The sequence below is a fragment of the Vanessa atalanta genome, chromosome 2, assembly GCF_905147765.1.
Source record: "Vanessa atalanta chromosome 2, ilVanAtal1.2, whole genome shotgun sequence".
NCBI lineage: Eukaryota > Metazoa > Arthropoda > Insecta > Lepidoptera > Nymphalidae > Vanessa > Vanessa atalanta.
Window position 1 is genome coordinate 9,771,516 of NC_061872.1, and position 13,281 is coordinate 9,784,796.

Consider the following 13,281-nt stretch of genomic DNA (forward strand, 5'->3'; position numbering starts at 1 on the left):
AGCTTTAAAATGATATATAGTTCTAACAACATACATCTTAAAAGACTCGTTTTATAAGATGCAAGTCGGGTTCAAACCCTAGCAAGTACTACTGAATTTCCATGTGCTGAATTTGTATTTATTACTCATTATGTGCCAGGCGTTGAAGAAAAACATCTCGAAGAAAATTACGTTTAATTTCAATGAAATTCTGCCACATGAATATCCTTTTTTCTGATTTTGTCTGATACTTTTTTTTCTTTTACTCATATTTTGGTTTGAGTAAGAAACATTTAGTTACATCAGATCAATTTCGACTATTCTTTACGGGGACTCGGCAATATGTGAGAGATTTTGTAAATTTTGATTATGATTGCGTAAATACAAGTGCACTTTCTGTGGCTACGAACGAACGAACGAAGCTACTAAGAATTGCAGAATAAAAATTAAGTTATCAATCGAAAATAATATTATAAATTTTATTTTTAATTAATAATGAAATTCACTTACATATTTCAGAAATCAACAAAACAGCAAAACAAACGAAGAAACGCATTTTTGAGGATCTGCCTTTCACGGCAGTTACGATTTCGAATGATATAAATGTCGATGTACAACGATTTTATACTTCTGCTGATAATATAATATTAATTAATAATTAATAAAATTGTTTAATTTACACCAATGAGTCACTTAAGTCGTTAAAATAAATATACAATTTTTTTAAAGAATTCTTTTATTCGACGAATGGCACTATCATTAATTGACTATACATTACAAAAAATGGAAATATAAAACAACGAGTTGATCGGTTACACCTTACATTAAAACATAATTATATACAATTACAATTATCGGAAACAGATTTAGTTGAAAATGTTATTAATAAAATGATTCTTGCTCCGGCCTTTGGGTCTCATTTTCTATCAAATCAAATTGTCCCGGTTGATAGAACGGTTCGACTGTTGTCGGATACTCAGTCACGTCTTGTGGAGCGTATCTAAGTTTTTCGAAAGCAACTTGAGCTGTGAGGCGTTGTTTTTCAGCATCTCTGGACCGTTTCGCCTCGTTTCTCAATTCTACAGGACAAGCTGACACTTCATCTGCCGCGACGCAGGATTCGGTAAGTTCGTCATAAGCAGAGAATCCACCGCAGGACAGACGACGAGGTTTGCCATTAATACAGATAAAGTATATTTGACAATCGTTAGGGGATCTGAAAAAAAAAGTCATTTAGTCGTTTTTCTTGAAGTCGCGTGTCTCAATGTACTCGTATAAATCCTACAGGCTGACGCAAATTAAACTTTATATTTTGTCAAGTATTCTTCGATTAGTATTGTAGATGATCTCGGATTTTTATATTATAAAAATAATATCTTGAATGCTTATGTTACGTGTAGTACAATTTCATTTTCACTTCAGGTATTGTGCCAAATTACAGTCTATTGCGCTTTCTATAAACTTTTATTTAACCGAAACTACTCAAATCGTGATAGAGTATATAAAAAATGGTTCACCCTATTGCCTAAACTTTGCATAAAATAGTATGTTAAAATTTAATTCGTTCTAGTAAATAGACTCAATTATTGTCTTAATAATAACGATATTATAATTTTTCTAGTACTATAGAAAACTTAGTAGCATTTTTATTTCTGATTAGGTATTTTTAATGTTGCAAGTAAATCAGAAATATATTTTATTTATTAAATAAACGTAATATAAAATATTTTTTATATTTATTTAAACGTACTTATTATTATTTTTAATACGATTGTATGTATATTTTTGGAACAATATATATTCAATTCCGGGTGAACAGCATTGAGATTTTTAAACTTTAAAGTTTTGTTGTCTGTGTAGTTTTAATACATTTCTGTTAATTTCCTATACAATATTTTTAAGAAAATAATTATACAATGCGCGTTGTAATTATACTCTTTGACAAATGTAAATAATAGTAGCGATGATTAAACTTTCTCTTTCTTCTTCGAAGCAACAGACGAGACCTTTAACAATAGTTGGATTTACGGATTGGTACAATTGATAAAAGTTACAGGTAAATCACCTGTAACTTTTTTTTTTTTTTCATGTAAGTCATCATATCTCCGTCCTTTGTCCGCCTTTTGTGTGTCTTTTTAATCATTTAGATTGTGCAATTATTATATATACTCGTAAATAAAGGTTTGAAAAATTAGTATAGAACGAAAAAATTAGATCGAGACATTTATATGACAGATTTTAAAAATCAATTATATTTCTTAAAAAAATAAAGTTCGTAATTGATAACAAAAAAAAAAACTTCAATTCAAGTTGCGTAATTTGTATGCTCCATGGATAAATATTATGGGATATATATATATAGATTTACATCGGCCGAGCCCATATAGAAAAAAGTTCATTAGTTTTCTATATTGTCTTGGGTCTGGTCCGTTTGTGGTACCGTCGTTACTTCTGATTTTCCATAACACAAGTGCTTTAGCTACTTACATTGGGATCAGAGTAATGTATGTGATGTTGTCCATTATTAATTATTATTATTATTATATATCTAAATATATAACGAAACATATAGTGTTACACATTCAACGCTTCGTTAATCAATCCATACCTACATGTTTACAGTTGAATAATTATACATAAACTTGTAAAACAAAACCTGTGGTATTTCTGTACAAGAAATTACATAATCCGAAGGTCGCAACTCATCGATGACATTTAGCCACGACCTGCCACCTGACCGACGACCGTTCATTAGGTAACCTGTTTTCGACTGTCTCCTTAGCACTAATACTATAATTGTAGGTATAAACGGTTACTTATTTGTTATTTCACGAATGATTATAAGTTGCGAAATTTATTATAGTCGTTCATGTTACAAAATGAAAATTCTGCTTCTCCGGTTTCTAGTAACGTATATATGTTGCAATGTGTTGAAAATGTTATTTTCAAATAACGCAATAAACATTTCGTATTTAGTAACCCCCGAATTAATATAATAATACGTCAACATCGTTATTTTTTGTACATTAATGGATAATACAAAATTACTTAGAGAAACTTTTTTTTTTAATTTCTATTATTTATTAAATATTGTCATTTGAGAATTTTTTTTTTTTCGACCGCACGTGATATCAACTAAAATACTATGATATTTTTAATATATTTTGATTTTGAATGTGCTGATGATAAAATATTACATATACCTATATTATAAAAAAAAAAAACATGTTCATTTTATTCAACATTAAGCCACAATGATTATCTGTAAAATTTTATTTTAAGTTTTTAATTTTTATTGCAACATAATTGATTTATTTATTTAAATTTTTTTAATGTACATCTAATGGATATAATTTTTACTTCTATATAATTCAATTTTAACGAGATACTTAGCAAATAATTTGTATTTTATTTTTGTAATTTAAAATCAATAAGATTTATAATCGACATCACGATACAGTCGGCATCAAACCTTAACCTTAACCGTTATTACTAATAGCAATAACTATCTCAAGAAAGCTTAACCATAAATAAAAAATATTTTATGAAGTTAAGTTATTTTACCTGTACGTTCTGAAGCCAGCTGGAGGTCCAAGTTCTTTTGAAATCGGTATTTCAGGACAACGGAAGCCGAGGAAAGCTGAAATATTAATGTTGTTATATATCCTTTTTTAAAAAGTAACCAAAATATTTAATAAACTTTAAATAGATTTACTATGTTATGTAAAGATTTATGGTTTAACTTTAGGGACATTTTTATGGTTAACTTGTGTCAGCTCTGTACCCGTGTATTTGATTCCTGGGGATGATTTTATCGAATCGAAACATATTTAACCGTTTTCCGATTCGACTAACATAACGATACAGTTGCAGTTCAGTCGAAGTTGGATCGGGATCGTATCGTATCCTATTATAAATTAGTAGTATCGACCCCAAATTGACTCAATACAACGTAAGAAGTTGACTTTGGAGTTAAGTAAATATACATGTATGCAGATACAAATTTAGTTTCGACTAAAAATTTACGTTAAGACACATCAAAAGTAATCTCCATAAAATAAAGACTAAACTTAACTATTATATACATATGTGCATATATACATATAAACGGAAGAGCTTTAATTCCAAGAACTACGAATTAAAATTAATTCATTAATTTTAAATTAACAAGGAATTGGGACGTATAATTTTACGCTGCGACCTCAAAAACTGGAACTGCAATCATGCTTCAATCGATCTAGCAAATTGCACAGGTATTATCTGTGTTTGGTTATGCACATATCATTTTTATAAACCAAGCACATTGTGCAATCTTGCTGATATTGTAAGTGAATGAGATCATTAGAAAATATAATTGTTATACCCGTGGAGCTTATTAGGGTCAATGTACATTATTTCTGGCACAATATATAAACATACATATAGTATACATGTGACAAATCGTAGGAACATTAAATATTTGTAATTTTAAACATACAAATGCTATACGTAAAGTTTGTAATATCGGAAATATAGTAGCGAGACGTTCAAATGCACACGCGTACCTACGTAGGTAGGTATTGTAATTTTAGGTATATTGTCATGTATTGCAAAATTAAGAAAGCACTCGCAATGTGCTGAGATTAGTTGGAACATAAACTCGCTATGAATTTTGTCTTTCATATTCTATGCATAAATAATAATTATTCAGTATATTTCGAAATCATATATTATGTTTGTATGTGTCGCAAAGTTTTAATGGCTTGTCATTTTTGGCAGACTTATCCATAAACAAGTATTAACATAAACGACTTTGTATCCCATTTGACAATATATTACAAAACTTAATGACGCTTCCACGATATGTTCTTACCTTCAGCATCGCAATCGGATACTTCGTCAGGCCACTCGCAGCGATAATTATCAGAGCTAAAGGCGAGTCCTTCGGGGCATGTAAAATCGTAACCGACACCATTCACGCAATTCCTGAAACCACTGCAGTTGCGAGCGTCACCAGTCTTGAAGTAACCGAATTGGTGAGGACAATCGTTGGTAGGTTGTGCTGGTTCTGGAATTAACATAAATATTAGCTATCCGTGTATCCGAGAGTGCTAGACCGATCAGTAATATTAATGGTTATATAACTTTGGTTGACTATATGATGACTGGGTGGAACCTAGTCAGACGGGACGGTTTATCCAGCGTCTATATATATTTAGCCAAGGTTTTAGGTTATAATAGGTAAAGCATGATTTATGTTTAGTATCTTAACGCCTCTTTGCTATGCCTAAGTATTATGTATAAAAATATTACACATAAACGTTTTTAATAGGGGAAAAACCATAAAATATTAATTAGGAACTATTAAAAGTCCCTTTGCTTAGTTAACAAATTTTTCTAGTGTCAAGAACATTTAAAGCATGTATTTGCTTGACGGCAGATTGTCGGTTATACGTGTCTATTGCGATACATAAATTTTGTTTCGATTCATACAGTTTTGTCACGTTCCTTCAACGACACGCATGAGCTAAATTATAAACAGAATTAAAGCACATGAAAAGTTGCTTATGAATATTTGGTCTCCCGATTATCGATTAAGATCCACGTGTTTTTCGCGGGATAACTCGATCCTTTACCTCAATAATAATAAAAAAAATCCAAATTTTTACGCTTCCAAAAATTGATATCTAATTCCAAACAAACAAGGAAATTTTACTCGCATACAAATCATAACTTAGAATCCGTCGAGACACATCTGAGATGAGTAATATAAATTTTGACCTTAATCAAATAGACTAATATTAAAAATTTGAATATTAATTAAATTATTTGCGAAGCTCTTTAAATACGTTTGAATCTGTTATTATATATTTTGAGTGCATAAATTCCTTATTTTTGTAGTAGGTAAACATAATTATTGATATATATTTTACTATTTTTTAAACAATTTATGTATTATTTTCTAATTGACTAATATATTTGTGCTGTTTGCAGTTGGACCTTGGTCGTTAGATTGTAAGTTGGTTTAAAAAAAAACATTTCAGAAAACTCTGTCCCATACTAACTGTTATCTAGGGCTAGAAAAGAGTACAATTTTATTTCAATTTGCCAGCCGTCATACGCGTTATATTATATAATATTTGTAGTATTAATATTAATATAATATTTATAGCCGCACATACAAATAGGATAACTTAAGTAAAAGCTTGTTATACAATTCAAATAGGAGTAAAATTCCTTTTCATTTATAAAAAGTACGGGTGTTTTATAAAGCCATATACATATCCAACAGGGTATTATATAATTTTTTTTGCAAGAACAGTATAACACGTTTGTGTGTTAATTTTTAAGTGGAATACTAGAGGCTGAGTCATCTGTACTTACGTAAAGCAGCTCGTCCAAGGCATGGGACGTCGATGGGGTATTGGCAAGGGTAAACGTTGAATTTCACATTTGGGTTGTAACGTAACCCGTCCGGGCATTGCTTTTCTTCTGCTGTGCCATTCTGTAGGAAATACCGTCAAAGATTTATATGCCGCCTTGCGATGTAAACGTCGTAGGTACGATTCGGAGTATTTTTGACTCTTCACTCTTAGGACAAGCTCGCTTAATTGATGGCGTAAATAGGAATATTAATTCCTCAAACATATACATTAATTTTATTAATACAATTATTAATATAAAAATATATCATTATATAATTATTTTGACATATTTTTAGTTAATTTAAATCATAAATTACTGGTATTGCTACCAGGTAGAAGATTTGTAGAAATAATTAAATTATCTTTTAAATACGCGTAACTTGTGTCTATAATTATTCAAATTGGTTACGTTTACATGTACAGATAAGTTTACGTTATCGAAATTATATCTTTTTTACTATTTGGTATATAAATCAGCTTACCAAGCATTCGATGTACTTGTCACAACTACCGGGTATGGAGTATCTTTCGTTTTTTTCTATACATGTCGTGCTGCCAACAACCCTCGGAGCAGATTCCTCGTTTTCCTGATCAGGTAGAGATTGATACCTGCCCTTGCGTTCCGAGGTTCTCTCGGTAGCTTCATAACCGTTTTCGCCATCAACGGTAGCGCCCTGAGCTTCGTAATAGATGGAGCTAGGTGTGCTGATTTGTTCATAGTTATCGTCTAAGTTACTTCCGCTTTCATTGTTAACCTGATTCTTTTCATCTTGACTTAGTCTTGAACCGAAATTAGAATTTTCATTTCCTAAATTTTCTATAGCTGATTCTTGAGTTTCACTCAAAGAATCTAAATTCTCATAGGTTTGAGCTCGCCCGTACGCTAGAATGGAATTTTTGATTTATAAACGTATCAAGTGCAAGAATACTAAGTTATTGCTATAATAAAATATTTGTTTAATCAATTTTATTATCTTAATAAATTATAATAAAATGTTTAGAAAAGTTTAAAAGTTAATAAGCAAGTAATTAAATCACGTTTATAATGGATTAGAAAACAAACAAAAAGAAGATTGATAAAAATAACATAAAAAAAAAAAATGTAAACTGAAAAAATAAATTTAACTTTTATAAAAAAAAAGTTAAGCTACTTTATTTTGTCTCGGTAATCGAACGAGTCCTCGTCTCATTATGAATAATTAATTAACGAAGGTTATATTGGAAAATCGTTAATAATATTTTTATGATAAGCATAGTAAATTAAACTTTACGGATGTTAAGCTGATAGATAGGTCACTTTGAATATTGATGAGGTGAGCTAAAATGAAGATGACATCTTTATGCTGATTTTGGGCTGGTTATCCTTTAAATTCAAGGCCGAAGGCGACGTTCATATATTTTTTCATGCGTTAGTACGTGCACACAATTTGGTCAATATTAGTAATTTAATAGATATTAACTGTTATAGAACAGACTTTGATTTTTAATTTTTTTATTTTTCATTGTTTATGATTGCTATGCTATTTTTTTAAAAAGCTTAACTAGCAATCCAAGTGTCCAAGTTCCTTTGGTTTTCCAAATTTAAATTAAATTAATTAATTCTTACTTTTGCGCAAATGTTGAACATCCTATAAAATTATTAAAAATAAATTTTATTTTTGAAATTCGAATATATATTTTTATATAAATAGCACACACACGTTAACTAATGAACAATCTTAAAAATACTACTCATTTCATGTTTTTTTCGCTTTTCAAACAATTTTTATTACTTAAATGGTATTTTCTTATGAGAACACAATAAGCAATTAAATAATTATACTGTTAGGAAATACTCTTTGAATCTATTGTTTATATGAGACGAAGCGGATCGCGAAAACTGGCAAAATAAAGCCTAGTTGTATCAAAGAATGAAACTTAATTAATTACTAGCAAATAGTTTATATAAAGCAGGATTTGTAGCAGACAATTATGATGTAATATATCAAATTCATTAAATCACAATTCTGTTAGCTTGCCTGCCTATAAATATGTTAATGCTGTTTGCTTATACCTGATTCGACAAGCTCGGAGAATTCTTTAAATAAGGCTGAATTGATTTTACACACTCATATTATGTATATTAAACATTCGGTTTCTGGAAATTTCGGTTTCTTTTTTTAAATGTATTTTGAGATATATTTTTTTCATTACTAAATAAATAATGATTACACAGACAAAGTCGTTAGTAAATTAAAAATACAAACCTACAATAAATAAAAGTAAAAATCAAAGGATTATTTACAAGTATTTCCGTACATATATCATAAACATATATACACGTATAATGCGGAAATTGAATGAACCTAAGTAAATCTAAGCATGGTGATAGTTTTGTAATCGTTATTTACGTAAAACGGCTAAAACGACCTCCTAAACGACGAAAACACAAAGCCAATTTAAAAAGATAAAACTAAAATAAAATTAAAATAATCTTTCTTAAAAAAATATATATATATAAAATTACTATTAATCTGAAGCATATACCCCAAGACAATAAAAGGAACTTATTTATTTCTAAATATAAATTGCTTTATAACGTTTTCTTTCGAATGAGAAAAGTAATAAATTTTCATGAAACTTACCGACGGCGCAAATACACGCCAGAACAATTAGATTCCTCATTTTGAACACTACACGACTTCACGAGCTTAACACGTCTATTGAATGGCCGGAGATGAGCCGACCTTGGGGACAGTCCGTTGAGAAACTTTGTCTCGTGCCCCACCTTACGTGACAAGGATTAACAGTTCGTCATATTCGCGACCCGGTCAGGAGTCGTAACGCACATGTACATGTCGCAACCGTTGCACATGCTATTTGCGGCTGCGTTTCTTTTGTTCTGAAGATGTGGTAAATATTATCTAAGCAATGACATAGTTTACGCATACTTTGTTTTTAATTGTATAAAATAATTTTAAAGTGCTGATGATTTTAAAATTTGTTTTATAACGACCCTTCATATCGTTTTAGATTTTAAGCTTATCCGATCCGATACTCTATAAATCATGTATGTGAGGATGACGCAGGTATGTTGTCGCTAATAAATTGTGAAAGAATAATATCTCATACACTTGCATAATAGCTATAAACATTTTTATTTTATCCGTGTGGTTATTTTTGGGTTATGCGTTTACATAAACAAAAAAATAAAATGTTTTAGGGCGATACGAATATTTAAACGCAATTTTGTTGTTCTCTACTGAGTTGCATATTATAAACTTACAAACACCACGACCTGTAAGGCTTTGTTCTCACTGTAGTTTTGTTTTTTCAATGTCAGACGTTTCTTGCCTGTAACTGTTCTCCTATGTATCGTTACATTTTGTAATTGGTACCTTAACGATTGTTTTGTATATCTATTTGTGTTCAATTTTATCGCTTCACAGCAATCGTCTAGTCCTTGCACAATGTATTCATTCGATAGGCTGCAGTAAGCTCAATTTTTCTTTGTAACTCCTTTTTTTTCATCTATCATGATCGAAGACGAAATTTTATTGACGTACCCTCATGCCGTAGGCAGAGTAACGCATCAGACGACACGGCAGAATGACCTTATGTGACAATGATAGTCGCGACTGTTATATATTTTCGTCCTGCTATCAAGCGTCAGTTTGAGTTATGACGTTTTTCATTTAATTTTAACTTTTCGGTAAGCCACTGTCGTTTTCATTCATTCGAAAGTCCGTTGTCTCATTGCAAATAGACGTGGATGTCAGTTAATCGTGCTGTCTGCCCAAGTAAAAACACACCGTCGACAGGATGATTACCTCGATAGTCGCGACGACATGATAAGAACTTAACCTAAGATTAGTTATTACTGCCAACCTTTTCTGACGCGCTGTCTCAGCTTAATCCGATTATACTTATTTTATTTTTCCTGTAGTCAATTAAATGTTCCCAGAATAAAAACTAAAATAAAACGCAATTCGCAGTGGTGGCAGCACGTCACTCGTGTGTTTTACTTGTAAATACAATTACTATAATTATTAGGTATAACTGTTAGCACCCCGCTTTGCAGGCTGTAGCTTTTACTTCATCTTTGTATTTAAATTTGAACAGAGATGAAATAAAATGTAAGTTAATAAAAAACGTATTGCGTATAAGATGGGGGTCTAAATATGTTTTTCAAATAAAATAAATATACCTGTTTTTGTAATTACGGATGTGTGTTAGTGTGTGTAGTATTTTGTGCGTCGACTGGGTAGGAAAGTACATCTAAGTAATCTACCGCCAAATAGGAATAATTAGTATTGTTGTGTTTCAATCAGCGTTGCAGAACTATCGATATTTTGACTATCGATAGTTGACCTCGAAAACTATTCAGGATATAGATAGTACTATCGATAGTATAGTTTTGATCAATACTACTCTCCGTGAGCAATACTATCGATAGTGGCAATACTATCGATACTATCGATAGTAGCAATACTATTGTTAGTAGCAATACTATTGCTACTATCGATAGTATCGATAGTTTTGGACTATCGATAGCCAGCGATTTTTTGATGTATTATTGCGTATTGGTTTTTTAATGTAAGTAATGTATTCGTAATGTATTCTAATCGCTAGACTCAAGATTACTACAAAAAAGTTTCATTGTAATGCCACCAACTTAATAAAAGTTTTTTTAATGTTATGATTATTTATAATGTTTATTCATAAATCAAACACAAAAAATGTTGACAACATTTTTCACATTAAAATTTTTCATTATTCCTTATTCCGCACAAAATGTCTTTATTCTAAAAACAAATGTTGTGGTAAATTTAATTTATTTATTTAAATATACACTATAGTTGGCCTACTAAATTACTTATCTTGAGAAAGCAATACTATCGGAAATTACTGGCTATCGATAGCACAAAACTATCGATACTATCGATAGTTTAGGTTAAAAGTCATGGTTTTTGCAAAACTATCGATAGTATCAATAGTATTGCTCATGGGAAACTATCGATAGTATCGATACTATCGATAGTATTGACACGTGACAATACTATCGATAGTCTATCGATAGTCTATCGATAGTGGACTATCGATATGCAACACTAGCCAATGCGCCACTAATCTAGAGACCTAGACTGTCGTCTGGAATATTATTTCACATTACCTGTTTCTGAATTGTGAAATAAATCACTCGTTAAAGACATGACAAGTTCGAGTAGTATTTTTGAAAAGCAATTTTGTAACATAATTACATTAATAACTTGCAAAATATTTTTTTCGTTAAGACAATATTCCTCTTAGTCATGGTTAGAAGTTAATAGAGTAGGTACTAGTGACGTCACTTTTCTTAATAATTCATTGTTTAAATCCTTTCCCAGTGCCAAAAACAGTAGGAACCTCTCCACCTTCCAGTTGATTCCGACATATATGCTTCGCAGTGGTTCAAAACATACTTAGACGCGTAAATACGCTTTTGCTTTTGATGCAGTTTTAGCATTCCTCATATTGCACTAACTCATGCCCTTGGAATATTGGTATCTGATACTCTAAAGAATATACATAGATACTAAAAATAGAACATAAAAATAACTATGAAATTGAGGTGGGTTGACCTTGGAGTTACACACCCAACACAAAGAGAATAATCGAAACTAGTTGATAAACAAAAAGAAAATGATCTGATTATACATAAACATATAATATACAGACTAATTGAGAACCTAAACCTGAACCGCCATTAAAGCTAAACAAAAAAAAAATCCTATTGCAAGACTTATCGACTTCTATGTTTTTATGTTACAAATCCGTTCAGCCGTTTCTTTTTGTTATAAGAATAAAATTATATTTATTAAATGCAGAAAATTCCAGAAGCATCCTCCTTAAGAAAATAAAAATCAATATCTGATGTGTCATTAAATGCCACGCATTAGAATGCCTACAATAAAGTTATACACGTCACCGAGTAAATTATTACCGTGTTTATTGAATGTATAGTATAACATTATTTTGTTCAAGAATTATTACTGTTGTTTATTACTTGCATATGGAACTACTTTTTGCCCGCAACTTTGCCCGCATGTTAGGGACCGTAGTTGGTTTAAGGCATAAAAAAGTAGTCCTTCCTTGGGGCTCAAGTTTAATTCAACTAAAATTTTATCAATTTCGGTTCAGTAGTTTAACAGACTAACAGAGTAAATCGAACAGAGTTTTAAAGCGTAACAGACAGACGTTAAAAAACTAAGATAAACTATATTCCGAGTTTGGACAAAAGTTTTTCACGAAAGACTTAGCCTATTTAAACCACATGTAATAAGCATTGGTAAATTTAGATTATTACCCCACCCGGATTATCGATTAGGAAATGTAGATATATTAAAAAAATCAGAAATATAGTTTTAAAGATGATTTTTTTTCATTGTTGAAGCCAAATATTTCTCTAATTTGAATAGAATTTTTAGATGATATCATTACTATGAATAATTGCTTTAAAAATATTCTAGGAGCCCCGACATGGTTAAAAGGTTTTTACCATGTCGGGGAACAAAAACGTTGAGTAATAAATTTAATTAAAATGCCTTTCTAAATTGGTCGAAATAAGTTAATACTTAGTGTTTTGTCGGTTCTTTTTGGTAATCTACATTTCGAACCGATGCCAGCTTTTCACTTAATTCAACACTATAACCTGACGGTATAGGGTGTTTATTCTATTTACTTGAATTAAGAATATTTAGATTGTTTTTTGATTTTGGTCGTATACGTATTCTATTTATACGGAAGGCATTTAGCGTGTGTGCATAATAATTGTATTATCTAATGGCTTCGAGAAAACTGCGGGGTTTTCTTAATATATAATATAGTGACCTGTGAAACGACGCGACTTCATTCAACATCGAGCGTGGTGACTAAGAAA

At 30.6% G+C, this 13,281-nt stretch overlaps 1 protein-coding gene across 1 annotated transcript; it reads right to left on the reverse strand.

The window, feature by feature from the left end:
• Positions 1-706: 706 nt before the first annotated feature.
• On the reverse strand, positions 707-9,152 carry LOC125070641 (protein obstructor-E-like). The gene is made up of 6 exons (XM_047680592.1): positions 9,008-9,152; positions 6,866-7,266; positions 6,343-6,463; positions 4,832-5,026; positions 3,544-3,619; positions 707-1,195 (listed from the first exon to the last, which is right to left on the reverse strand). The coding sequence occupies exons 1-6, from the start codon at positions 9,045-9,047 to the stop codon at positions 862-864; spliced, it is 1,167 nt and encodes a 388-aa protein (XP_047536548.1). The 5' UTR covers positions 9,048-9,152; the 3' UTR covers positions 707-861.
• Positions 9,153-13,281: the final 4,129 nt, after the last annotated feature.

What these genes read in the sequence shown, in the direction of transcription:
- LOC125070641 (XM_047680592.1), bottom strand. Translation starts at nt 9,047, where the DNA reads ATGAGGAATCTAATTGTTCTGGCGTGTATTTGCGCCGTCG. An exon ending in GGCGTGTATTTGCGCCGTCG is followed by an intron (nt 7,267 to 9,007) that starts GTAAGTTTCATG and finishes ATTCCATTCTAG; the next exon opens with CGTACGGGCGAGCTCAAACC. An exon ending in CCTTGGACGAGCTGCTTTAC is followed by an intron (nt 5,027 to 6,342) that starts GTAAGTACAGAT and finishes TGTTAATTCCAG; the next exon opens with AACCAGCACAACCTACCAAC.